The sequence below is a fragment of the Pecten maximus genome, chromosome 13 (assembly GCF_902652985.1).
Source record: "Pecten maximus chromosome 13, xPecMax1.1, whole genome shotgun sequence".
In the NCBI taxonomy this organism is placed as follows: Eukaryota; Metazoa; Mollusca; class Bivalvia; order Pectinida; family Pectinidae; genus Pecten; species Pecten maximus.
The window spans coordinates 25,657,132-25,683,377 of NC_047027.1; the positions used below are offsets into that span (position 1 = coordinate 25,657,132).

At 40.1% G+C, this 26,246-nt stretch overlaps 1 protein-coding gene across 1 annotated transcript; it reads left to right on the forward strand.

Annotated features, from left to right (window-relative positions):
- The first annotated feature begins 1,376 nt into the window (after window positions 1–1,376).
- Window positions 1,377–21,534, forward strand: LOC117341070. Its single transcript, XM_033902900.1, has 11 exons — window positions 1,377–1,590; window positions 2,463–2,530; window positions 2,863–3,033; window positions 4,247–4,358; window positions 6,335–7,717; window positions 8,158–8,736; window positions 9,703–9,852; window positions 10,398–10,735; window positions 12,374–12,554; window positions 14,092–14,166; window positions 18,917–21,534. The coding sequence occupies exons 3-11, from the start codon at window positions 2,881–2,883 to the stop codon at window positions 20,962–20,964; spliced, it is 5,019 nt and encodes a 1,672-aa protein (XP_033758791.1). The 5' UTR covers window positions 1,377–1,590; window positions 2,463–2,530; window positions 2,863–2,880; the 3' UTR covers window positions 20,965–21,534.
- Window positions 21,535–26,246: the final 4,712 nt, after the last annotated feature.

A 26,246-nucleotide genomic window follows, 5' to 3' on the forward strand; every position in this document is an offset into this window, starting at 1 on the left:
CGATAACCAGCGTTATGGCGGGGCGAAAAGACGATGTTTAGCGGGGCGCCATAACGATAAACAGCGGGGCGAAAAGACGATAATTATCGTCTTGTCGGGGCGAAAAGACGCTGTTTATCGGGGCGCCATAACGATAAACAGCGTTATGGCGGGGCGAAAAGACGCTGATTAGCGGGGCGAATTAACTCGCCCCGCTGATTAGCGGCTTCACGTTTTCGTTATTTCGCGTTGAGTTGTGGCGTCTTTTCGTTATGGCGCGGCGCCATAACGCTAATTATCGGGGGCGAAAAGACGAAGATTATCGTTCTGTCGGGGCGCCAGAACGAAACAACGAAATGGCAGAAATCAGCCACCATATGTTAGAGCTCTGTCAACATCCTAACAACGACACGGTTCATTGGATTGTGTTTCTGCAAAACGAGAAGAAGTTTCCCATTCATCTTGACAGGAAACATTGATAAATATGATTTTCTCCGAGACAATATCTTTACTTCTACTTAAAGCGAAGAGTAAGACATTCGGTGGCCTACCCTATAAAACATGTACCAAACTGTATGACGATGCTGTGTGGCCTGTTAACTATGGAATGGCACTATGGGGTACTCGTCAGTATAGTTGTATTAGTGCTGTAAAGAACAGGGTATGCCGGTACTTTTTAGGGCCTGGGAAAGTACGCACCAAATGCTGCTGTGAACGAAGATATGGGTTGGATCCCAAGTAATTGTTCGTCAATGAACAGCTGTCAGAAGTAACAATGCTACCCTTTCCATGTCTAAACCAACGGAATCAATCATATAGTTCAGTACCATATTCTCTGAAACTCTAGGCTTTAACTTCAGGGGCCCCCTCAACTTCTCAAATAATGAGATTCCACTTTCGGGTTCACATGTCAAGTTTTGTTCTATTTTTTTTTTTTTTTTTCAGTCAACTATGTTTCTAAGTCAGGAAGGATTTCTCATGTAAGTCACTTAGACTGGCGTTTGTGTTTTTCAGCGAAAGACTCCAAACAGGAGACCGCTTTAATGAACATGACGGTCCTGTATACGTGCAATGGTTTTAGTGATATTGCCGCTTGCTTCGCGCAATTACATATACAGGTGTCGTCATGTTCATTCCCAAATTGGATCGAGATATCGTTATATTTTATAAGATCTAGTATATGATGTATTTAGCCAGGATTTGGCAGATGATGAGTTCTATAATGTTCTAATTTGTCCATGTAATTTTTGCACAGGGATTTGGAATCAGTTGCCAACCTCGGGTCCGTACATGGTCCGTGTGTGTCAAGTCCCTGTGTAATGTGCATGGGCTCAAGTAAATTTGGTTTTGAGACGACCCCCATGGAAAAAACAAACAGTTCGAGTTACGTCCCTTGAATAGGTTTTCCTACAAGGAACTTCAACATGAATTGTAGACCTACTTGATTTACGCCGATTTTCACGACACGAACACGGATAACAACCATGTAGGATCACGTTTTGTGTTCGTCGTCTGTACATCTCATTGACTGTCAGCAATCGTAGGCAGGAATCGACTTGACCAGAACAAGAACCGATGGACATAGTCCAACGAGAGGGAAATATACAGAAAGTAGGTCTACGGAGTCGGTGATCTGTAGCCTACATGTAATGATCAGAATTTTTTCTTACACTTGAACACAAAATGCTTGATTTGCATTGTAACTGATGAGGAACCGTTTTATTGCATATCTTTCTTGAAAATAATGGACGAAACAAAATCCCTGTTGCCATTGAAAATTTCCCTATCATAATCCTACTTTCGGTTTCATTTTAAAGTGTAGATTAGTAAATTTAGATTTTAAAATTTAATCATTTTTCTTCAAAATTAACCGGAAATATCGCTTATAGATGCAATGTAAATTCTCAATCAAGGTATGTAGATCTGTCAAACGCACAAAAAATACTGTTATGGAAGTTTTTTTTTTATCTTTTCATTCTAGATCGAATCTACACAGCGCTAGCTTTATTTAGTAATTTGAGTTTTAAACTGTGAAATTTTAAAATTACAAAGTTTTTACCTGAGACATTTTATGTAAAGCTTATATTATGATAAGTTTCTAGTAAGATGGAAATCATTTGTTATGAAAATTATTTTCCAATATTTGTATTTTGGCCTATTTATGGTTCAATGGGAAAAGGAAAAATAATGTATACATGCGTATAGGTCTGGTTGTTGCATCTCCCCCTCTTCAGTTACATTTGATGCTCAACCAAATACCCACACAAGGCAGTATATGGTTTCCTGTGTCTTAGAGATAAAAAAACTTTGAGAAGAATTTAGTGGAACAGGAATAAAATGAATGCTGATCACCAGGTTACTCAAATGGTTAATGTCTGTCTAGAGTTCAGAGGTGCTGGGTTCAAGTTCAGGTCTGGTTGTTGCATTTTTCATCTCCTGTTTCATTTGACACACAATTAAAGACCCATACTATGTGCTTTCAGGGTCTGACATTTTTTTGACGGAGGATGGAATGTAGCGGAACTAGACTAGGCTGAACAACGGTGACCAGGTATACGTTTAAAGTTAGTAGGTCCTGGGTTCAAGACCCACTGACTCTGGTCTTATCATTTTTTCTCTCTTTATAATGGTTTTGGTTAACAACATATGACTATAAATCAAGTTACTGGGATCAGCTGCAATATGTATGTAGTACTTGCTGCTATCTTCCAGTAATGGAAACTATATGTTATTTTATAAGAAACATTTTGTCAATTTTTGGTGGCAAGTTATCACATTCTTTTTTTTTATCCTGTTGATTAATACTTAATTGTAATAATGTGAATTTTAGCGAAAAATTATACGTGTGATTATTTGTTTTCCTTTTCTCTTTTCTAATCATAGGAGTAAGCTTGTTTGAGGATGGCCTGTTCTCCGACCCTTCAGGGGTCACAGACATCACAGAGGTCACTGGCTTCTGACCTACAGCTGGACGCTCACTTAACTAAGTCATTATGTGAGATTTGCGGTGCAACTCTCCTCGGAGATCGACGGTCCTGTCGCGTGTGTAACAAGGTAAAGATATTTACAGTTACATGTTTTAAGAGTAGGATTTGTAAACATTTGAATGAGTTAACTATTTGTTATTGATGATATATTACTGCTCTATACCCTTTGAAGCTGCATGCCATACACTGTAGGCTATGGACCTAGTTTCATCAAAATTCCTTAACTTAAAGGGCATTCCTTCCATTCGTTCGGACATCAGAAGCATGCTTAATTTGTATGGATGAAATCTATGTCCGAACAAGGATTATATGAGTGTTTGTGCCTACATGTAATGAAATAAACACCGAAATGTACAGGAAAAGGGTTATTGTAGACAAATACTGTATATGTCTTTGCGGTAATTCGTGATACTTCGGGTGGAATTAATAATTTATAGGACTTTATATTTGAAGGACTTTGGTTTATCTTGAGAGTAAAACTACCGTATTAATGTAAAGATTATAACTTTTACTATTAGGAAAAAATACACATTTACAAGTACGTAAGTTTAATTTTGACGAACTTAGATTTATTCAAACAAACGAATGCCCTTTAAGGAAATTCCTGAACTTGAAATTTTCATAGGAAAACATTACAGAATTCAAGGAAGGTTTCTTAAATAAGACTTTTGCATTAAATTCTCTAATGCTTTCCTGGAAAATTTTAAGTTAAGGAATTTCCTTAACTTAAGCGCATTGATGAAACTGAGGACTGAATTGATATTGAAAAGTGTGATTTGCTGTAAAGTACATGACAAATGATCTCTTCCTAGTTATAATTTATATCAATTATTGATGCAATTTTAATCATGAATAAATTCACAAAACAAAAAACAGAACATTCAGTAAAATTATTCAAAAAGAGATGTAACATCGACATCTAGACAAACTTTTTTTAGATTCCGCGTTGTTGATGCCTGAAACAACTTGCCACAACATGTTATAAATACTACAGATGTAAACCAATTTGAAATTCTACTGGACAATCATTTGGGAAAATGCCAACAAACAATTTAGCTAAATTTAGATTCAAAGGACATTTTAATGAAACCCACCAGAAGTATTATGTAATTGTAAATATTGTAATATCAATTGATATTAAATCATGTTAAAAACTCAATAAATACTTCCAAAAAACAATGCATTTTGATTACAAAATAGAAGACAATGCATTTTGATTACAAAATGTGTAAATATTAGTAAATACAGTTGATGTAAAAAAATATATGATTTTGTTGTAGGTGTTGTGTGTTTGCTGTTCAGAAATGCAGGAAAAACTGCTATTTATGAGGAACGATACAAAAAAGTCCAAGGGAGCTAACTGCCCTCTGTGTGACCTATTGCATAATCTCAGTAAGTATACAAGTACATAAAAAAACAGGGGGCTAGAAAACTGTTACCTTTATGATGTGTTAAGGAGTAAGTGTTGGGTAAAACAGGGGAGACAACTGTTACCTTTGTGATGTGTTAAGGAGTAAGTGTTAGGTAAACCAGGGGAGACAACTGTTACCTTTGTGATGTGTCAATCAGCAAGTGTAGATTGCTCAAGAATACAATGTACATTAATTGTAACAAGGTCAGGTATTGAAATGGTTCACTTTTCAGGCAAAATAACAAAAAAACTAATTTGTTCAGATGTCAAAATATGCATTTGTTTCATCTCTTGAAGTTGGTTTGTTTGTCAACAGAATCGAGAGGGATTGGGTTTCACTGATAACATTTCGAGAAAATGTCCTTATATTGAAACTTTTTGTTATGAAAATGATCTTTATTTAAAAATACATGTACATGTATGAAAGCTGCCATGTATATGAAATATTTAAAATGATAAATTGTTTACGTGCGTCATTTAAGATTGTTAACAGATGCCATATTTCTGATAAAATTCAGGCTCCGCACCCCTAAATATGGTGGCCCATGTCTGTCATTTCAAAATTAACACAAATAAAAACTAAAACATATATTCCCTAATATCCCTTATCACATTTAAAGACAGTTATAAGAGTTGACTCCCCTACATTGGTTGAAAATAGTTGACTTCCCACATGACGAGATGTCGGGTATTATTTGAAATTGTCTCAGTGACCCATCTGGTAGACAAATATTGCATGATTTCAGCAGATGACCCAAGAGTAGACATTGACGAAAAAGGGAAGAAGATTCACATAGAGAAGATTATAAACTGTAACAGTTAATCTGCAAATTTGTTAGTCAAAAAGGTAAAAGGTGTGAGTTTTAGAACTTCATGTAACAGAGCGCATGATTAATAGAATCTATCATGGGTCTGTTCCGTGGACAGGGATATCTTAACTCGAGTGTAAGAGTTTGGCCAGTCAGCACGAGGCTGGCACGTGCCGGCTGTCTTTACACACCCTGTGTAAGATTGAATTATCTTTTCCCTAGCAAACGCCGGATAACCCTGTGAAGTATGGGAGAATAATAGAATCTATCATGGGTCTGTTCCGTGGACAGGGATATCTCAACCCGAGTGTAAGAGTTTGATCAGTCAGCACGAGGCTTGCCGAGTACTGGCCAGCCAAACTCTTACACGAGGGTTGAGATATCCTTGATCGCGGAACAGACCCATGTTTGAATATTTTTCTCACATACTTGCAACCAAACATAAGTTTTTATGAAATTTTTTCATCGTGCCATCTTCAATGCTCCTTGGAATGTGAGTCAAAATTTATGATGTCATCATTTACGACTTGGTAACTCAACGTAAAATGATGACGTTATGTTATTGTGAGCAGCATCGTATAGCGAGTGTCAGCTGTGTTTACCCCCGTGTGAGAATGATTTATCTTTTCCCTAGCAACTGCTGGATAACCCTGTGAAGTATGTGAGAATAATTAAATCTAAATCACTGCCTCCGCTACCCCGAACCCGGGACCGCTGGCTTACTAGTCTTACCGTCAACCGATCGAGCTAAAGAGAAAATCTCTCTAGCCGAGCAGTATATTGGGGCTACGTAGTATTACCAGGATTACTTTCAGTAGATTAGTTGAAGCTCTTTTGTACTTCTACTTGGATGTTGGGAAGAGTTATGGAACAGGACAAGGTCCCAAGTGTATCAAAAGCGGATATAAAAAAGTCCTCGGTGAGATAACTCTGTTATATCGTTGGCTATTGATGACTATGGAACCATAGTGGAACAGTAGAATTCATAGAGGTTTGGCCTTCGGCCTCACCCCCTAGGAATTTTACTGGCCCCATAGTTCCATAGCAGGTCAAAAGCAAACCATAGAACTAATGATATAGTACAGTACAATCTGTATGATAATATTAAATTTGACCTTTAATTTGTATTTCAACTTCTGTTTTTGCAGACAGTGGAGAAAATTCCAGTCCAATTGATGGAAAAGCCTCCATTCCGTATCAAAATCATGATGATATCGAACATTCATCTGAAACTGAAACTGCAGGACTGCCTCCAGTGTTGGATAAAGTGACAGTTTCAAAAGGGGCAGATAACCCTGTCAGTTCTGGTTCTAGTTCATCACATATAAAGAGGGTAGATATGACAATTATTGACTCTGCTAAAACAAATCAAGAAAATGGCCAAGGAGATCAGCAAGAAACACGTCCGAATAGAGTTAAAATTGATGAGAAAAGTGCCATGACTCAAGGTCATCAGCAGGGGACAATATTCACCAAAGGTCAAGGTCACAACCAGAAAACAATAAAAGACAATGGTCAAAGGGACACTGTTGTAAAAACACATGAAGAAAAGTTAAAGACCAATCTAGAAAGAGGTCAAAATGACAAGATAGGGAAAATGACCAAAGGTCAAGGTGATAAGGGAGAGACAATGACCAAAGGTCAAGGTGATAAGGGAGAGACAATGACCAAAGGTCAAGGTGATAAGGATAGGACAGTTACCAAAGGTCAAGGTGATAAGGGCAAGACAACGACTGAAGGTCAAGGTGATAATAAAGGGACAATTGCCAAAGGTCAAGATGATAAGGAGTGGAAAGTTACCAAAGGTCAAGGTGATAAGGGAGAGACAATGACCAAAGGTCAAGGTGATAAGGGAGAGACAATGACCAAAGTTCAAGGTGACGGTGTAACAAAATCACTAGACAGAGGTGAAAATGATAAATCAGAGTTTACCTCTATAACAGGGCAACGCTCGGAAAAACTGGAGTATGAGACTCAAATGCAGGTAGACCCTCATACTGAGGTCTCTGTAACAAACCACAATGTGCTAAATCAGGATGATACTGGCTCAGAAAGGAAAGAAACATTGGGCAAGTCTGATACTTCTTTATCTCGGGAAGAAAAGAATTCTAATGATGATAAACATGTTCAGAATGCTGCTAATAAATTTGAGATCAAACATTCCCAAAAGGGTGAGTCAGTTATCAGCTCTGACAAAACAGAGAGCACAACTTTTAAGGATGACAAAATGTTGGAAGGAAAATTAAAACAACATGTCCAATCACTTAATAAGGAAATATCAGAGTTGGGTGATTCTGTCTCACAATCAGGGTCATCCAGAGTCTTGTCTGAAGTCTCAACTGTCTCACAATCAGAGTCATCCAGAGTCTTGTCTGAAGTCTCAACTGTCTCACAATCAGAGTCATCCAGAGTCTTGTCTGAAGTCTCAGCAGCAGACGACAGTCCTTATGGCATGATGAATTTCATGGATGATGAAGATGGCCTTGATGATGATCTGGAAGAAGTGGAGTACGATAACTTAAAATTGAAAGGTAAGGAGGCAGTGTTGATATTTAAACAAAATGACACTGGTGTAAATATTTATAATTTTGTGTTAAAATTTATTTTTGTGAGGTTTCCTTATGTAAAGTTGTTAATGTGCTAATTGTGTACATGTATAGTTTATATTTATGATGCAAAACAAGAAAGGATTGGCTAATTTTTGAGAAGTCTTATCTTAGCTCATTGAATTTCAAAATGTATTTTGTAAAATATTCGGAAACAGTATACACATACTTTTATTTCAATTCTGCTTTCTGGATTTAAACTGTTTTAGTATCCAGACATAATTTTTAATATTTATTGTTTTAGTATCCAGACAGGCGTGCTGGATTTACTGTTTTAGTATCCGGACAGGCATGCTGGATTTATTTCTTTTAGTATCCAGATAGGCTTACTGAATGTAAGGTGTTAATCATTGTTTTTTTTTTAGAATACAGTGAACAAAGTGGCCTTTTGATGGATACATTATTTGGTGGATTATTGGGACTTGGACAATCACAACAGTCTAACTCCAGGCATCATGCTCGCAAACCAGGAATAAAGATGGCCTTTCTGACAATGCAAAAACCTGGCAAGATAACCAAACAGCAGGATGAGTTTGGTAGAGAACGAGTAACCCAACAGTATCACTATAGAAACATCCTGATCGTACCAGTCGACAGTGTAGATCGTTCTTCAGCTAAATCACCTGTGTCTTCGGTGGATACTTACACCCCTCAGGAGAGCATATCCAACTTAAATAAAGATCCGGATGATTCTAACTTTCAGACATTTAGACTTTCTAATCAGAGTGTTCAAGGGAGTAACCCCGGTGCTTCCCAAGCCAGCCGATTTCCTACAGGACTACCAGAAGGTTACAGTAGTGGGGAATTCTCCAGCATTTTGCATTCCCGTGATAACTGTTCTTCCCATCGTGGGGTTAGTCCAGATAAACACAATGTAGGAAGCAGTAAGGCCCGACCAGGAATATCCGACAATTTTCAGAGTGCTGGGTCTGACAGTTTCCGAGGTAAGACAAAAACGTGTCATAATTTTATCAACAATTTTAGTCATTTAAATCTGTGGTGCCTAGACAGTGTGTCACATACTGTGTAAACTGATCCCCTGTTTTTAGTGACCAGTTAAGGTATATGCTTTGTCAAAGAATCATTCTAGAGAAGTCTTGACTTATATTTTTAATACAGTCAAACTTTAATTAGTGACCTCCTAAATTAAGCGCCTCCCTCCATATTTGACCATATTTTTCCCCTCCTAATATTATTTGTTCCCTGCTGGTGAAACTTGGGGACTATCGGTTTCCTCTCCATCTGTCAGTCCTTCCACTCAGTTTTCTGCACTGCTCTCAGCCATGCTCCAATGTCTATTCGTGAAAGTTGGTATGTAACTTCAGTATGAGTAGCTACAGACCAAGTTCAAGTTTCAGAGATTTTGGGTCAAGGTCTGTCATATTTGACCTTTTTATTCTATGGAAGGTCACATATGACAGGTTTGACTGTATTATTTCTATTTCTATTTTATCTGTATCCTAGGTCCAATATACTTATAGCCAGCACATTCCAGCTAAAATGGCATTTCAGGGAGAATTATCCATCTGTTTTACTTAATCCATCCCACCCCTCCACACATATTATTCTGGAATAGCCGTTAATTCTCAGTCACATCTCAAGTCTCTCACAAAGATAATTCTTGAATAGTCCTAAATCCTCTTCCACCACTCCCAAACAATTAATTCTGGAATTGCCTCTCTGGAAATTCTCTCCCACCCTTCCACCCTCCCACTCCTCCCAAAAAGATAATTCTGGAATAGCCCTAAATTCTCTCCCACCCTCCCAACATAGATAATTCTTGAATAGTCCTAAATCCTCTTCCACCACTCCCAAACAATTAATTCTGGAATAGCCCAAAATTCTCTTCAACCCCTCCCACAAAGATAATTCTGGAATAGCCCTAAATCCTCTTTATATTTCTTTATAAGGTGACACTGTTGTACCTTTGACTCCTAACTCGACAGATCCAGAATTGCCAGATTCTGGTTCTACGGCAGGGAGAAGATCCAACTCCTCCATGGCAACACCAAAACATGTAAAAAAACGAAATAGACAAGGGTTTGCCCACGCTTGCTCAGGTAAGTCTTAATAAAAAAGCAAAATCTTTTTGTTAAATTATTGACTTTAAACTACACATTGATCAATTGAAGCTAAAACTTTCCAAGTCTGTTTCAGAAACATAACAAAATAAAAATTTCTTACCTTAAATTTTTCCACAGCAAAGCGCTACTTGAAGGACAAAATTGTTAGTGATTGTAAGAACATTTTCCTTTGATTCTGCCAGTAATTTTTTTAATTCATAAAAATTGGACCTGGTGTGTATATTTTAAAGCAGTTACATGTAAGCATTAAGTTTTTACCTTTTTGAAAGTTTTGAAATATTTTAGATATGGAGCTATGTCTTTCTTTTCAACTTTTCTATAGTGGGATGTATTTCATTTTCAGGATTTCATCTTTCATTTAAAAAAATTTCAGAGTATGTAAACTTGAATACTTTTAAAATGAGGTTCAAATAAATTATATCAGTTTGCTCACAACCACAAAGTTATTTTGATGTTTCTCTGCCAAACTATATAAACACTATATTGTGTCTCCATTTTCAAGTTAAACAATTATTTTACAGGGTGTGGCCGGAGAGATTGTGAAGGAAATTTCATGAAACTTCTCAGAGAAATGATTGTCACCGCAGGCAACGCAGGTTTTGAAATCCGAAATGTGATACCGGATGGAAACTGTATGTTTGCTGCGATTGTGGATCAGCTGGAACTGAAAAAAGACTTCACATTTAGTCCGAAATCTATACGATTTGAGTGCCTTAATTATCTTCGGGAAAATCCAGAAAGTGAAGATGGAACTCCGTATGCACTATTTTTAGATGCGGAAACCTGGGAAGAGTATCTCACGAGAATGAGTCAAGATGGCGAGTGGGGTGATCACATGATGCTGCAAGCAGTATCCCAGGTAAATCATTGTATCGAAGATAAAGATCAATAGTGTAACATAATAATAACTATCAAACATGGACCTTTTAGATTCTGCCAGGTTAGTAAAACACCATATTGACCGAATCAAAAGGTCCCTAGTTTTTAGTTGGTGAAACCGGGGGGATAATACAATGTAGGTTTCATCCCCGTCTGTCTGTCTGTCCATCTGTCTGTCCATCTGTCTGCCCATCTGTCCGTCCATCTTTCTGGCCGTCTGTCTGTCCATCCACTCAGTTTCCTGCACTTTTCTCAGCCATCTGTCTGTCCATCTGTCAGTCCATCCACTCAGTTTCCTGCACTTTTCTCAGCCATCTGTCTGTCCATCTGTCCGTCCGTCTGTCTGTCAATCTGTCAGTCCATCCACTCAGTTTCGTGCACTTTTCTCAGCCATCTGTCTGTCCATCTGTCAGTCCATCCACTCAGTTTCCTGCACTTTTCTCAGCCATCTGTCTGTCCATCTGTCCGTCCATCTGTCCGTCCGTCTGTCTGTCAATCTGTCAGTCCATCCACTCAGTTTCGTGCACTTTTCTCAGCCATCTGTCTGTCCATCTGTCAGTCCATCCACTCAGTTTCCTGCACTTTTCTCAGCCAATGACTTCAATGTACCTGTATGTTGGTGATACACCACATGTACTTGGTACATAACTTCAGTATGAATAGCTTCAGATCAAGTTAGAGTTTCAGGGGTTATTGGTCAAGGTCAAGGTCACTGTTACTATTCGTAACGGAGGCTGGTAGGTGACATGTATTGCTTTAGCAGTGCTTTCAGACTGCATGTTATATTAGTATGAAACTTGTTTGCAAAAGGATTGAATTACATGAATTACTTTATATTTATATCTTGATAATAGGTCCTGTTGAAGCCTTGGTCAATAAACATACTTACTGGTGACACTTCCAATTGGCTATGTTGTGTTTGAAACCACTTTGATTAATTTTGATAATAGGAAATTTATATTTGGGCATTGTGATGTGGATTTCATAATGATAATGATATGATAAATACAATATTGACTCAGTGTTTCTAAAATTAGAAACATCAGAGTGACCAGTATCTTAAATTAATGACCTGCATGTGACATGCCTTAGCCAATGAGAATTGAGGAACATCTTATCATGCCTAATACATGTATACTGTTTATTGGTATTACATGGACATGTTTTGGTGGATGAAATATTGATTCCATTCTGATAATGCTTAAAGGGGTATTCTGCACAAGGTGGAAAATTTTCAACCGTTCTGTACCTTTTAAGAGCTCTTTCTAATGACTTCTTAAAATATTGTCAGCATTATAATATCTGAAACTGTATTGAAATCAAGCAATTTTATTTTCAACCATGAAATCCTGTTACAAGGCTTTTTCTCACTGGTTTGGGATGGAGACTTTTGGAATCATGTTGGAAAGGAAATATGTGAATTGGGAAAGATTTTTCAGGAGTAAACTTACTGGTATGGGAATTTGATTTAAAGATGAAATACATGTAGTTTCAATCAGGAAAGTGGTCAAAAAAAAACCCAGAAAAAGCCCTTCATAAGTGTTAATGTATCTGAATTTTCTTTATAGAAAAATTTAAATGCTTCGATAACACTTGAATATGTTTGAATAATTTTCAGGTGACAAAGAAACATATACAAGTGATCCATCATGATGCCGAACGAGACTGGACGGTCATCGAGTATAAACTGACCCCATTGGACAAATCGGACAAATCAGATTGTCTGTTCCTCGGACATGTAGGAGAGTTCCACTACGTCAGTCTGAGGCCATCTGACCTGGCAAAGCAGCTACATAATAGTTAGTATGAAATCTATCTGTCAGAAATATGTCTGTCAGCAATGTTGACTTCAGTGTGAAATCTATCTGTCAGAAATATTCATTTCACTGTGAAATCTGTCTGTCAGCAATGTTGATTTCAAGGTGAAATCTGTCTGTCAGAAATATTGATTTCAAAGTGAAATCTGTCCATCAGCAATGTTCATTCAGTATGAAATCTGTCAGCAATGCTAACTTCAGTGTATAAACTTTCCTCGGAAATATTGATTTCACTGTAAAATCTGTCTGTCTGCCATGTTGTTCAGTGTGAAATCAGTACATTAGAGGTACAGATGTCAGTGTGAAATCTGTGAAAATGGCAGAAGTTAAAAGTGGCAAAAAGTTCCCCGGTATATGTACAGTTATCAAAATTGCTTATCAAAATTAATTTTTATTCATAAAAAAAATGTTTATCTAAAACATATACATGTATATGTATGTACCGTTTAAAATTATCTGTGTTTGAACATTCATTACTTGCAGATCTTCTTCATCAGAGGTCAAAACATCTTAATGTGACATGATACACTCTTGAAATATAATCTCCCAAGAAAAGATTTTTGTCTGAACATAGACCTATTCATTTGAGTACCAGGGTAGTTTGTCAGAGTTATTCCCCCTGAACAGCTATAGATTTTGAGAAAAATGCTAAAGAGAACCATTTCCTGTCAAATATTGCTTTCTATAAAGTGACTGTTATTGTTCTTTTGCCTGCCCCAACATACAGGATCTTTGCAAATTTTACTTGGCGATCAAAAAATTAAAACTTCAAAATGAGTTTTATGAAATCTCACATGAAATAAAAACAAATTTAGGATTATTTTTTATCACATAACTCAGAATTGACAGAAAGCATGATTTCTGACAGGGTTTAAAGTCAAATTATGGAGCTATGACAGCCATTTTGCTGTTCCGTTTGAATTCACAATTCATTATATCATGTCATTTGTCCATATTTTGACATCACAATATTTTTCTGCAGTCAATGAAAATCACTCTAGGGGAAATTACACTAGTGTTATAAACAAAAATATTACACAGACGAATTCACAGGATAACAGGCTGATTGTGTGATAGAAATGTATACAAATGTATGTCATGTAAGGGGTAAGATGCTGTGTATATGTACTGGATTAGGCTGATCGCTGGTGGCTAGGTAGTTCAAATGGTTACAGGGTCCGTCTAGAGTTTGATGGTCCCAAGTTCGAGTCCCTGTCTGGTCTTTACATTTTCCCCTCTCTTGTTACATATCACGCCCCACTAAACACCCACAAAGGTGGCATAGGGTCTCTAGGGTGACTGGGCTGTACGCTGTGGCCAGGCAGCTCAAATGGTTACAATTTCCGTCTAGAGTTGGGAGGTTCGGGTTCGAGTCCTGGTCTGGTGGTCTTTGCAATTTTCCCTTTCCTATTACATATATATATATATGTTAGAAGAAACTTTTATGGTAGCTAGCTAGGGTTCTATTAATTTTGTTTCCATATACCATGTACATGTACTTGTGTTTGATGTGTTGCAGAGGATGACAGTGATGAAGAGGATTTCAAGTCTTTAGATGTCTTTCCGTCCTTACAAAATCTACCCAGTTTTGAAGGTCATTCAAGCTTTTAGTCACTTTGAAAAAAAAAATTGAGTTTTCTACTTTCATAGCACTTGTAATGTAAATGAATCTTCTATAAACCATTTTTTAGCTCACCTGGCCCGAAGGGCCGGTGAGCTTATGGCATGGCGCAGCGTCCGTCGTCCGCCGTCCGTCCGTCGTCCGTCGTCCGTCCGTCAACTTTTCCTTTAAATCGCTACTAGTCCTAAACTACTCAGTGGATTTTGACCAAATTTGGTCTGAAGCATCCTTGGATGAAGGGGAACCAATTTTGTATAAACGGTGGGTCTGGCCCCCCAGGGGCCTTAGGGGCGGGGCCCAATAGGGGAAATATAGCAAATTCTTTAAAATCCTTCTTCTTCTGTAGAAATGAAGGGATTTGATTCATATTTGGTCTGAAGCATCCTTGGGTGAAGGGGAACCAATTTTGTATAAACAGTGGGTCTGGCCCCCCAGGGGTCTTAGGGGCGGGGCCCAATAGGGGAAATATAGCAAATTCTTTAAAATCCTTCTTCTTCTGTAGAAATGAAGGGATTTGATTCATATTTGGTCTGAAGCATCCTTGGGTGAAGGGGAACCAATTTTGTATAAACGGTGGGTCTGGCCCCCCAGGGGCCTTAGGGGCGGGGCCCAATAGGGGAAATATAGCAAATTCTTTAAAATCCTTCTTCTTCTGTAGAAATGAAGGGATTTGATTCATATTTGGTCTGAAGCATCCTTGGGTGAAGGGGAACCAATTTTGTATAAACGGTGGGTCTGGCCCCCCAGGGGTCTTAGGGGCGGGGCCCAATAGGGGAAATATAGCAAATTCTTTAAAATCCTTCTTCTTCTGTAGAAATGAAGGGATTTGATTCATATTTGGTCTGAAGCATCCTTGGGTGAAGGGGAACCAATTTTGTATAAACGGTGGGTCTGGCCCCCCAGGGGCCTTAGGGGCGGGGCCCAATAGGGAAAATATAGCAAATTCTTTAAAATCCTTCTTCTTCTGTAGAAATGAAGGGATTTGATTCATATTTGGTCTGAAGCCTCCTTGGGTGAAGGGGAACCAATTTTGTATAAACAGTGGGTCTGGCCCCCCAGGGGCCTTAGGGGCGGGGCCCGATAGGAGAAATATAGCAAATTCTTTAAAATCCTTCTACTTCTGTAGAAATGAAGGGATTTGATTCATATTTGGTCTGAAGCATCCTTGGGTGAAGGGGAACCAATTTTGTATAAACGGTGGGTCTGGCCCCCCAGGGGCCTGGGGGGTGGGGCCCAATAGGGGAATATTGTATATTCTTTAAAATCCTTCTTCTTCTGCAGGAATAAAGGGATTTGATCCATGTTTGGTCTGAAGCATCCTTGGGTGAAGGGGAACCAACTTTGTATAAACAGTGGGTCTGGCCCCCCAGGGGCCTTAGGGGCGGGGCCCGATAGGAGAAATATAGCAAATTCTTTAAAATCCATCATCTTCTGTAGAAATGAAGGGATTTGATTCATATTTGGTTTGAAGCATCCTTGGTTGAAGGGAAACCAATTTTGTATAAACGGATGGTCTGGCCCCCCAGGGGCCTGGGGGGTGGGGCCTAATAGGGGAATATTGTATATTCTTTAAAATCCTTCTTCTTCTGCAGGAATAAAGGGATTTGATCCATGTTTGGTCTGAAGCATCCTTGGGTGAAGGGGAACCAATTTTGTATAAACGGTGGGTCTGGCCCCCCAGGGGCCGTAGGGGTGGGGCCCAATAGGGGAAATATAGCAAATTCTTTGAAATCCTTCTTCTTCTGTAGGAATAAAGGGATTTGATCCATATTTGGTCTGAAACATCCTTGGGTGAAGGGGAACCAATTTTGTATAAACGGATGGGTCTGGCCCCCCAGGGGCCGTAGGGGTGGGGCCCAATAGGGGAAATATAGCAAATTCTTTAAAATCCTTTTCTTCTGCAGGAATAAAGGGATTTGATCCATGTTTGGTCTGAAGCATCCTTGGGTGAAGGGGAACCAATTTTGTATAAACGGTGGGTCTGGCCTCCCAGGGGCCTGAGGGGCGGGACCCAATAGGGGAAATATAGCAAATTCTTTAAAATCCTTCTACTTCTGTAGGAATAAAGGGATTTGATCCATATTTGGTCTGAAACATCCTTGGGTGAAGGGGAACCAATTTTGTATAAACGGTGGGTCTGGCCCCTCCAGGGGCCTGGGGGGTGGGGCCCAATAGGGGAATATTGCATATTCTTTAAAATCCTTCTTCTCCTGCAGGAATAAAAGGATTTGATCCATGTTTGGTCTGAAGCATCCTTGGGTGAAGGGGAACCAATTTTGTATAAACGGTGGGTCTAGCCTCCCAGGGACCTGGGGGGTGGGGCCCAATAGGGGAATATAGCATATTTTTTAAAATCCTTCTTCTTCTGCAGGAATAAAGGGATTTGATCCATGTTTGGTCTGAAGCATCCTTGGGTGAAGGGGAACCAATTTTGTATCAACGGTGGGTCTGGCCTCCCAGGGGCCTGGGGGGGTGGGGCCCAATAGGGGAATATAGCATATTCTTTAAAATCCTTCTTCTTCTGCAGGAATAAAGGGATTTGATCCATGTTTGGTCTGAAGCATCCTTGGGTGAAGGGGAACCAATTTTGTATAAACGGTGGGTCGGCCTCCCAGGGGCCTTAGGGGTGGGGCCCAATAGGGGAAATATAGCAAATTCTTTGAAATCCTTCTTCTTCCGTAGGAATAAAGGGATTTGATCCATATTTGGTCTGAAACATCCTTGGGTGAAGGGAAACCAATTTTGTATAAACAGTTGGTCTGGCCCCCAGGGGCCTTAGGGGTGGGGCCCAATAGGGGAAATAGGGTTAATCCTTTAAATCGCTACTAGTCATAAAGTTATAAATGAATTTGAACCAAATTTGGTCAGTAACATTCTTGGGAGAAGGGGAACAGAGTTTGTATACATTTTTACTCTGAACCCCCAGGGGCCTAAGGGGCGGAGCCAAATAGGGGAAATAGATATTAGTCTTTAAATCGCTACTAGTCATAAAAATTTTTAATGGATTTTAACTAGATTTGGTCAGGAACATCCTTGGGGGAAGGTGAACAGAGTTTGTATGAAATCACTGCTAGTCATAAAGTTATGAATGAATTAGAACCAAATTTGGTCAGAAACATCCTTGGGAGAAGGGGAACAGAGTTTGTGTACATTTTTACTCTGAACCCCCAGGGGCCTGAGGGGCGGAGCCAAATATGGGAAATGGAGATTAGTCTTTAAATCGCTACTGGTCATAACATTTTTCATGGATTTTAATTAGATTTGGTCAGGAACATCCTTGGGGGAAGGGGAACCGAGTTTGTATGAATTTTTACTCTGAACCCTCAGGGGCCTGAGGGGCGGGGCCAAATAGGGGAAATAGGGTTAATCCTTTAAATCGCTACTAGTCATAAAGTTATGAATGAATTTGAGCCAAATTTGATCAGGAACATCATTGGGAGAAGGGGAACAGAGTTTGTATAAATTTTTACTCTGAATCCCCAGGGGCCTGAGGGGCGGGGCCAAATAGAGGAAATAGGGTTAATCATTTAAATCGCTACTAGTCATAAAGTTATGGATGAATTTGAACAGGAACATCCTTGGGAGAAGGGGGAACAGAGTTTGTATAAATTTTTACTCTGAACCCCCAGGGGCCTGAGGGGTGGGTCCAAATAGGGGAATAGAGATTAGTCTTTAAATTGCTACAAGTCATAAAGTTATGAATGAATTAGAACCATATTTGGTCAGGAACATCCTTGGGGGGAGGGGAACAGAGTTTGTATAAATTTTACTCTGAACACCCAGGGGCCTGAGGGGCGGAGTCTAAGAGGCCCAAGGGGTCTTTCCCCACCCTAAGGAACTTAGTTTCTTCAAACACAATTAGGTTGTAAAAATAATCCATAGGGTCTTTCAGTCCCTTAGAGAGTATGTGTATGAATAAATTGAACATGAACATTATTTTGACATTTGGTCAAATCCAACCAGGTGAGCGATACAGGCCCCATGGGCCTCTTGTTTTTTGCATGCAATTTACTTTTATTTAAAATACTGTCTATACTTACATGTATATTATAATTATGATGACCCTTATTTCGTACAGCAATCATAGATCCATTTTTGTCGTAACAAACAAATATCACAGAAAAAATAAACACAGAATGTCACAGAATTAATTTTATTAGGTAAAAAAGTTTAAATATAAATAGATAAAATGAATAATACATTTTATTAAACCTGAAGTTAATGTTAATGCCACACACTTATTGTGATGCGGAAATCGCTAAATGATTACCAACTATGTTATTACTCAAATACTTTTGTCGCTCTTTTATTGCATAATAAAGAAATCTTAAATTGATGGATGATTGAAAATAATGTTCTTCTTTAAACAAAATTTGCAATATCCCCAAGATTTATTTCTATTAATTATATATTTTAATTTTGTGGGACCGCGGTGGCCGAGTGGTTAAGGTGTCCTGACACTTTATCACTAGCCTTCCACCTCTGGGTTGTGAGCTCGAAACCCATGTGGGGCAGTTTCCAGGAACTGACCGTAGGCTGGTGGTTTTTCTCTGGGTACTCCAGCTTTCCTCCACCTCCAAACCTGGCACGTCCTTAAATAATCCTGGTTGTTAATAGGATGTTAAACAAAATAATCTAAAACCAATTAATTTTGAGAAATTTACTTTTTTTTCCCTCCCAAGTAAAAAACAACACTTGTCAATGAACTTTGCATTTTTTACAGATCCCGCGAAACAAGAGATGTTTGAGGAGAATTATTTTGACCCTTGGAGTGAGATACCAGTCGTCCATCTATCCTACATACTGAAGAAGTTTGTTCCCATCACTACCACTTTACAGAGTGCCGACTCCATGGTAACCAATGTAGAAATAATGACGGAGGAAGGGCAGATGAGCGCCATCAGGAAGCAGTATGGAATCAGCGCTTCTTCGTCAGTAGTACTGATTGGGGATGCTGCACAGGGACTATATGCTCCATATCTCAATGAAAGGGAGAGAACTGAGTACGATAAAGGATCGGAATGGGTGGATGTAACGGGGCTTGTGATGCCAAACATGTGTATTGCTTACCCGAAAGATCACAGTGATGTGGGTGAGACGAACGCATTGATAGAGACTAAGGATACCCATCCTGGATACGCCCGACTCCTGACTCGGTATCCAAGTCAATGGGGTATGCCAGCATCTGGACCCGGGACAGTAACCTGCTATCTTCCTAGTCACCATTCGAACTTTAAGAAAGCGTTCAACATGAGCAAAGAGCAAAAGGACTACAGTGCCAGCCAGAATCCAAGTCTCGTTTCATTTTTCAACGAAATCTCCATGGCAATAGTGGCACCCTTTTGGCCAGTGGCTGCCGCAGAATGGAAGACAAGACAACGAAAAGCGAATTGGCCACCGCAGAAGATCATCGACAACATCATTTCTGGAGGATATCATTTTGAGTGCAACCCACACCCTAAGAGTAAAAATCCAGATATAGAGTTTCATGCATGTTTTGGTGTCGCTGAGAAAATGCTTGCACAGGAGGCATTAAGCCGAGAGCAACGCTATATCTTTCTTGTGTTCAAAGCCCTCTGCAGTCAAGAGTTCACGGAAGATGAACTTATCACATCAGCTCATCTCAAAAGCATCTTCTTTTACGCTTGTGAACAGGTGCCTGGTGACGTCTGGCTGTCTCGACCGGGTTCCTGTATATTTTACCTGCTTGAGGCCCTGTTCGTTTGTATTCAGGATAGAAATGTTCCGGATTACTTCTTGCCGGCCAATAACCTGATCGATCATTTCGATGAGGATCAGCACAAACGAATCCTGCAGAAGATCATGACTCTGAGAAATGACCCAATGACTAATTTATTGAAGATTGGTCAGAAAAACCATATTTACAACGCTCATCGAATACTTTGCCTTGTCAATAGTGATATTGAGGTGTTCCACGAGCACCACAGTGCAAGGAGGTCCGTACTAGAAGCTCTAGTGCCGATTTCCATCGATATTGCCAAATACAACATACAGACAGGTGCCTACAAACAGGCGCTGGAACAGCTACAAGAGGCATATGAGGAGCGTTTAGCCATTAGTACATGTGAGGACGCTCTCCCTTTCACCGCTTTCCTCACACAAGCTACAGACGGATGTTTTATAGAACATCAGTGGTGGTTCTTTCTCAACGTGGACCAGCAGCTTCACACGACACTGTGCGCTGATCTCAGCATGGCCATGCAGCCTGTGGCTTTAGAAGAGTTGGTCGGTAAGGATGTGGCCCAAAACTTTGTCGGTACACTCATTCCTGCCGTTATGGCACGTAAACTGTGTCGGTTCTGTTCAGACATGGCGGTTCATCTCTTCCAAAACTACCACACGCAGAAATGTCTACCGTTTCTCCTCTTCAATCTGGACCGATACCGTGAGAAACAACAGAGACTTGCACTGGTAAACAATCATGGTCAGCAACAGTACTATGAAAATATGCAAGCATTGACTAGCGAGGAGGAGGACGATTTCACAGACGAAAACGCTGTCAGGGTTTTCAACCAGCTGTATATCGTATACAACCGTCTGAACCAGCTGTGGATATTCCAGGACCTCTTACCGGAGTTCGAAACCTTGTGTGAGATAGTTAACACTAGATCAGCATTTTCAAAACTGGTCACGATACTAAGACAAATGGGACTTACTGAAAAGGCCCAGTTGGCAGAGGCAAGGCGAAATAGTATCCCAAGGGAGACAGCCGCTACCTGCTACCTAGACCATGGCAATGCATACTATTGAATATCAGAAATTGGTGATGTTTCTACTCTGCAATAAATGGGGGTTGGGAGAGTGTACAGGGTGAAAATCAGATGAGTGGACTTGATTTTTGTTTGTGCATTACCACTGACATGGGTTTCTACCTGACAGAAACATTGACTTTTAAATACCACCTTCTCTTTAAAGTGATATATTTTGAATATATACATCCAAACATTTTCATGACTGTCTTGAGAGACAGGACCATAATTGATATAGTAATGCTCTACTATTTTAACTTTATATAATGTATTGCTATATGTTTTAATAAATAGTTTATTCCCCCATTAGCTTACATCACAAAACAATCATCCCTTATCCAGTATTTACTATATGTTCAACAGTAAGAAAGAAAGTTTAACCCTGATAAGCTACTGTTGCTTCCAACCAAATAATTTAAGTATGATTACATGGGAGTACGGAAAAACAGTACCCAAACTCTTGTTCTGTACTAAACAACAGGGAAGGCAGTACCCAAACTCTTGTTCTGTACTAAACAACAGGGAAGGCGGTACCCAAACTCTTGTTCTGTACTAAACAACAGGGAAGGCGGTACCCAAACTCTTGTTCTGTACTAAACAACAGGGAAGGCGGTACCCAAACTCTTGTTCTGTACTAAACAACAGGGAAGGCAGTACCCAAACTCTTGTTCTGTACTAAACAACAGGGAAGGCAGTACCCAAACTCTTGTTCTGTACTAAACAACAGGGAAGGCAGTACCCAAACTCTTGTTCTGTACTAAACAACAGGGAAGGTGGTACCCAAACTCTTGTTCTGTACTAAACAACAGGGAAGGCAGTACCCAAACTCTTGTTCTGTACTAAACAAAAGGGAAGGCAGTACCCAAACTCTTGTTCTGTACTAAACAACAGGGAAGGCAGTACCCAAACTCTTGTTCTGTACTAAACAACAGGGAAGGCAGTACCCAAACTCTTGTTCTGTACTAAACAACAGGGAAGGCAGTACCCAAACTCTTGTTCTGTACTAAACAACAGGGAAGGCAGTACCCAAACTCTTGTTCTGTACTAAACAACAGGGAAGGCAGTACCCAAACTCTTGTTCTGTACTAAACAACAGGGAGGGCAGTACCCAAACTCTTGTTCTGTACTAAACAACGGGGAGGGCAGTACCCAAACTCTTGTTCTGTACTAAACAACAGGGAAGGCAGTACCCAAACTCTTGTTCTGTACTAAACAACAGGGAAGGCGGTACCCAAACTCTTGTTCTGTACTAAACAACAGGGAAGGCAGTACCCAAACTCTTGTTCTGTACTAAACAACAGGGAAGCCAGTACCCAAGCTCTTGTTCTGTACTAAACAACAGGGAAGGCGGTACCCAAACTCTTGTTCTGTACTAAACAACAGGGAAGGCAGTACCCAAACTCTTGTTCTGTACTAAACAACAGGGAAGGCAGTACCCAAACTCTTGTTCTGTACTAAACAACAGGGAGGGCAGTACCCAAACTCTTGTTCTGTACTAAACAACGGGGAGGGCAGTACCCAAACTCTTGTTCTGTACTAAACAACAGGGAAGGCAGTACCCAAACTCTTGTTCTGTACTAAACAACAGGGAAGGCAGTACCCAAACTCTTGTTCTGTACTAAACAACAGGGAAGGCAGTACCCAAACTCTTGTTCTGTACTAAACAACAGGGAAGCCAGTACCCAAACTCTTGTTCTGTACTAAACAACAGGGAAGGCGCAGTACCCAAACTCTTGTTCTGTACTAACAACAGGGGAGGGCAGTACCCAAACTCTTGTTCTGTACTAAACAACAGGGAAGGCAGTACCCAAACTCTTGTTCTGTACTAAACAACAGGGAAGGCAGTACCCACACTCTTGTTCTGTACTAAACAACAGGGAAGGCAGTACCCAAACTCTTGTTCTGTACTAAACAACAGGGAGAGGCAGTACCCCAAACTCTTGTTCTGTACTAAACAACAGGGGAGGGCAGTACCCAAAACTCTTGTTCTGTACTAAACAACGGGAGGGCATTACCCAAACTCTTGTTCTGTACTAAACAACAGGGAAGGCAGTACCCAAACTCTTGTCTGTACTAAACAACAGGGAAGGCAGTACCCAAACTCTTGTGTACTAAACAACAGGGAAGGCAGTACCCAAACTTTTGTTGTGTACTAAACAACAGGGAAGGCAGTACCCAAACTCTTGTTTTGTACTAAACAACAGGGAAGGCAGTACCCAAACTCTTGTTCTGTACTAAACAACGGGGAGGGCAGTACCCAAACTCTTGTTCTGTACTAAACAACGGGGAGGGCAGTACCCAAACTCTTGTTCTGTACTAAACAACAGGGAAGGCAGTACCCAAACTCTTGTTCTGTACTAAACAACAGGGAAGGCAGTACCCAAACTCTTGTTCTGTACTAAACAACAGGGAAGCCAGTACCCAAACTCTTGTTCTGTACTAAACAACAGGGAAGGCAGTACCTAAACTCTTGTTCTGTACTAAACAACGGGGAAGGCGGTACCCAAACTCTTGTTCTGTACTAAACAACAGGGAAGGCGGTACCCAAACTCTTGTTCTGTACTAAACAACAGGGAAGGCAGTACCCAAACTCTTGTTCTGTACTAAACAACAGGGAAGGCAGTACCCAAACTCTTGTTCTGTACTAAACAACAGGGAAGGCAGTACCCAAACTCTTGTTCTGTACTAAACAACAGGGAGGGCAGTACCCAAACTCTTGTTCTGTACTAAACAACGGGGAGGGCAGTACCCAAACTCTTGTTCTGTACTAAACAACAGGGAAGGCAGTACCCAAACTCTTGTTCTGTACTAAACAACAGGGAAGGCGGTACCCAAACTCTTGTTCTGTACTAAACAACAGGGAAGGCAGTACCCAAACTCTTGTTCTGTACTAAACAACAGGGAAGCCAGTACCCAAAGCTCTTGTTCTGTACTAAACAACAGGGAAGGCGGTACCCAAACTCTTGTTCTGTACTAAACAACAGGGAAGGCAGTACCCAAACTCTTGTTCTGTACTAAACAACAGGGAAGGCAGTACCCAAACTCTTGTTCTGTACTAAACAACAAGGAAGGCAGTACCCAAACTCTTGTTCTGTACTAAACAACAGGGAAGGCAGTATCCAAACTCTTGTTCTGTACTAAACAACAGGGAAGGCAGTACCCAAACTCTTGTTCTGTACTAAACAACAGGGAAGGCAGTACCCAAACTCTTGTTCTGTACTAAACAACAGGGAAGGCAGTACCCAAACTCTTGTTGTGTACTAAACAACAGGGAAGGCAGTACCCAAACTCTTGTTCTGTACTAAACAACAGGGAAGGCAGTACCCAAACTCTTGTTCTGTACTAAACAACAGGGAAGGCAGTACCCAAACTCTTGTTCTGTACTAAACAACAGGGAAGGCAGTACCCAAACTCTTGTTCTGTACTAAACAACAGGGAAGGCAGTACCCAAACTCTTGTTCTGTACTAAACAACAGGGAAGGCAGTACCCAAACTCTTGTTCTGTACTAAACAACGGGAAGGCAGTACCCAAACTCTTGTTCTGTACTAAACAACAGGGAAGGCAGTACCCAAACTCTTGTTCTGTACTAAACAACAGGGAAGGCAGTACCCAAACTCTTGTTCTGTACTAAACAACAGGGGAGGGCAGTACCCAAACTCTTGTTCTGTACTAAACAACAGGGGAAGGCGGTACCCAAACTCTTGTTCTGTACTAAACAACAGGGAAGGCAGTACCCAAACTCTTGTTCTGTACTAAACAACGGGGAAGGCAGTACCCAAACTCTTGTTCTGTACTAAACAACGGGGAGGGCAGTACCCAAACTCTTGTTCTGTACTAAACAACAGGGAAGGCAGTACCCAAACTCTTGTTCTGTACTAAACAACAGGGAAGGCAGTACCCAAACTCTTGTTCTGTACTAAACAACAGGGAAGGGCAGTACCCAAACTCTTGTTCTGTACTAAACAACAGGGAAGGCAGTACCCAAACTCTTGTTCTGTACTAAACAACAGGGAAGGCAGTACCCAAACTCTTGTTCTGTACTAAACAACGGGGAAGCCAGTACCCAAACTCTTGTTCTGTACTAAACAACAGGGAAGGCAGTACCCAAACTCTTGTTCTGTACTAAACAACAGGGAAGGCAGTACCCAAACTCTTGTTCTGTACTAAACAACAGGGAAGGCAGTACCCAAACTCTTGTTCTGTACTAAACAACAGGGAAGGCAGTACCCAAACTCTTGTTCTGTACTAAACAACAGGGAAGGCAGTACCCAAACTCTTGTTCTGTACTAAACAACAGGGAAGGCAGTACCCAAACTCTTGTTCTGTACTAAACAATGGGGAGGGCAGTACCCAAACTCTTGTTCTGTACTAAACAACAGGGAAGCCAGTACCCAAACTCTTGTTCTGTACTAAACAACAGGGAAGGCAGTACCCAAACTCTTGTGCTGTACTAAACAACAGGGAAGGCAGTACCCAAACTATTGTTCTGTACTAAACAACAGGGAAGGCGGTACCCAAACTCTTGTTCTGTACTAAACAACAGGGAAGGCAGTACCCAAACTCTTGTTCTGTACTAAACAACAGGGAAGGCAGTACCCAAACTCTTGTTCTGTACTAAACAACAGGGAAGGCAGTACCCAAACTCTTGTTCTGTACTAAACAACAGGGAAGGCAGTACCCAAACTCTTGTTCTGTACTAAACAACAGGGAAGGTCTTGTTTAAACAGATTCACATTGAATTCCTGTTCACTTTTACACCATTGTGTGTGCATGTGTAACCACATTGTAGTATAAAGAGAGAAATTAATTCTATTGCTGTATTAAATTAGTGACATAAAGTATCAACACATTCAATATTTATATATCATTAATTCATAGAATATATTTTGTTTTGAAATTAAATGTTTATTAAGTATGATGTGTGTCGGTCATTGCGTTCAGTTTTAGCCCCCGGGTACCATGTAACCTAGTCTTGACAAGTACTTCTCAAGAAATAACAACAATAAACTTCAACAGTCAAAATTAAACTCAGAATTGAATAGGCATATCTAGGACCACAGAAACCTGCATGATATCTAGGGACCATGGAAACCTGCATGATCTAGGGACCATGGAAACTTTTATGATATCTAGGGACCATGGAAACTTGTATGATATCTAGGGACCACGAAAACCTGCATGATATCTAGGGACCACGGAAACCTGCATGATATCTAGGGACCATGGAAACTTTTATGATATCTAGGGACCATGGAAACTTGTATGATATCTAGGGACCACGA

Excerpts from the sequence above, each read along its gene's own strand:
- LOC117341070 (XM_033902900.1), top strand. The coding sequence starts at position 2,881 with ATGGCCTGTTCTCCGACCCTTCAGGGGTCACAGACATCACAGAGGTCA. Across the intron at positions 7,718-8,157 it reads CGATAACTTAAAATTGAAAG|AATACAGTGAACAAAGTGGC; the intron begins GTAAGGAGGCAG and ends TTTTTTTTTTAG. Across the intron at positions 10,736-12,373 it reads TGCTGCAAGCAGTATCCCAG|GTGACAAAGAAACATATACA; the intron begins GTAAATCATTGT and ends AATAATTTTCAG.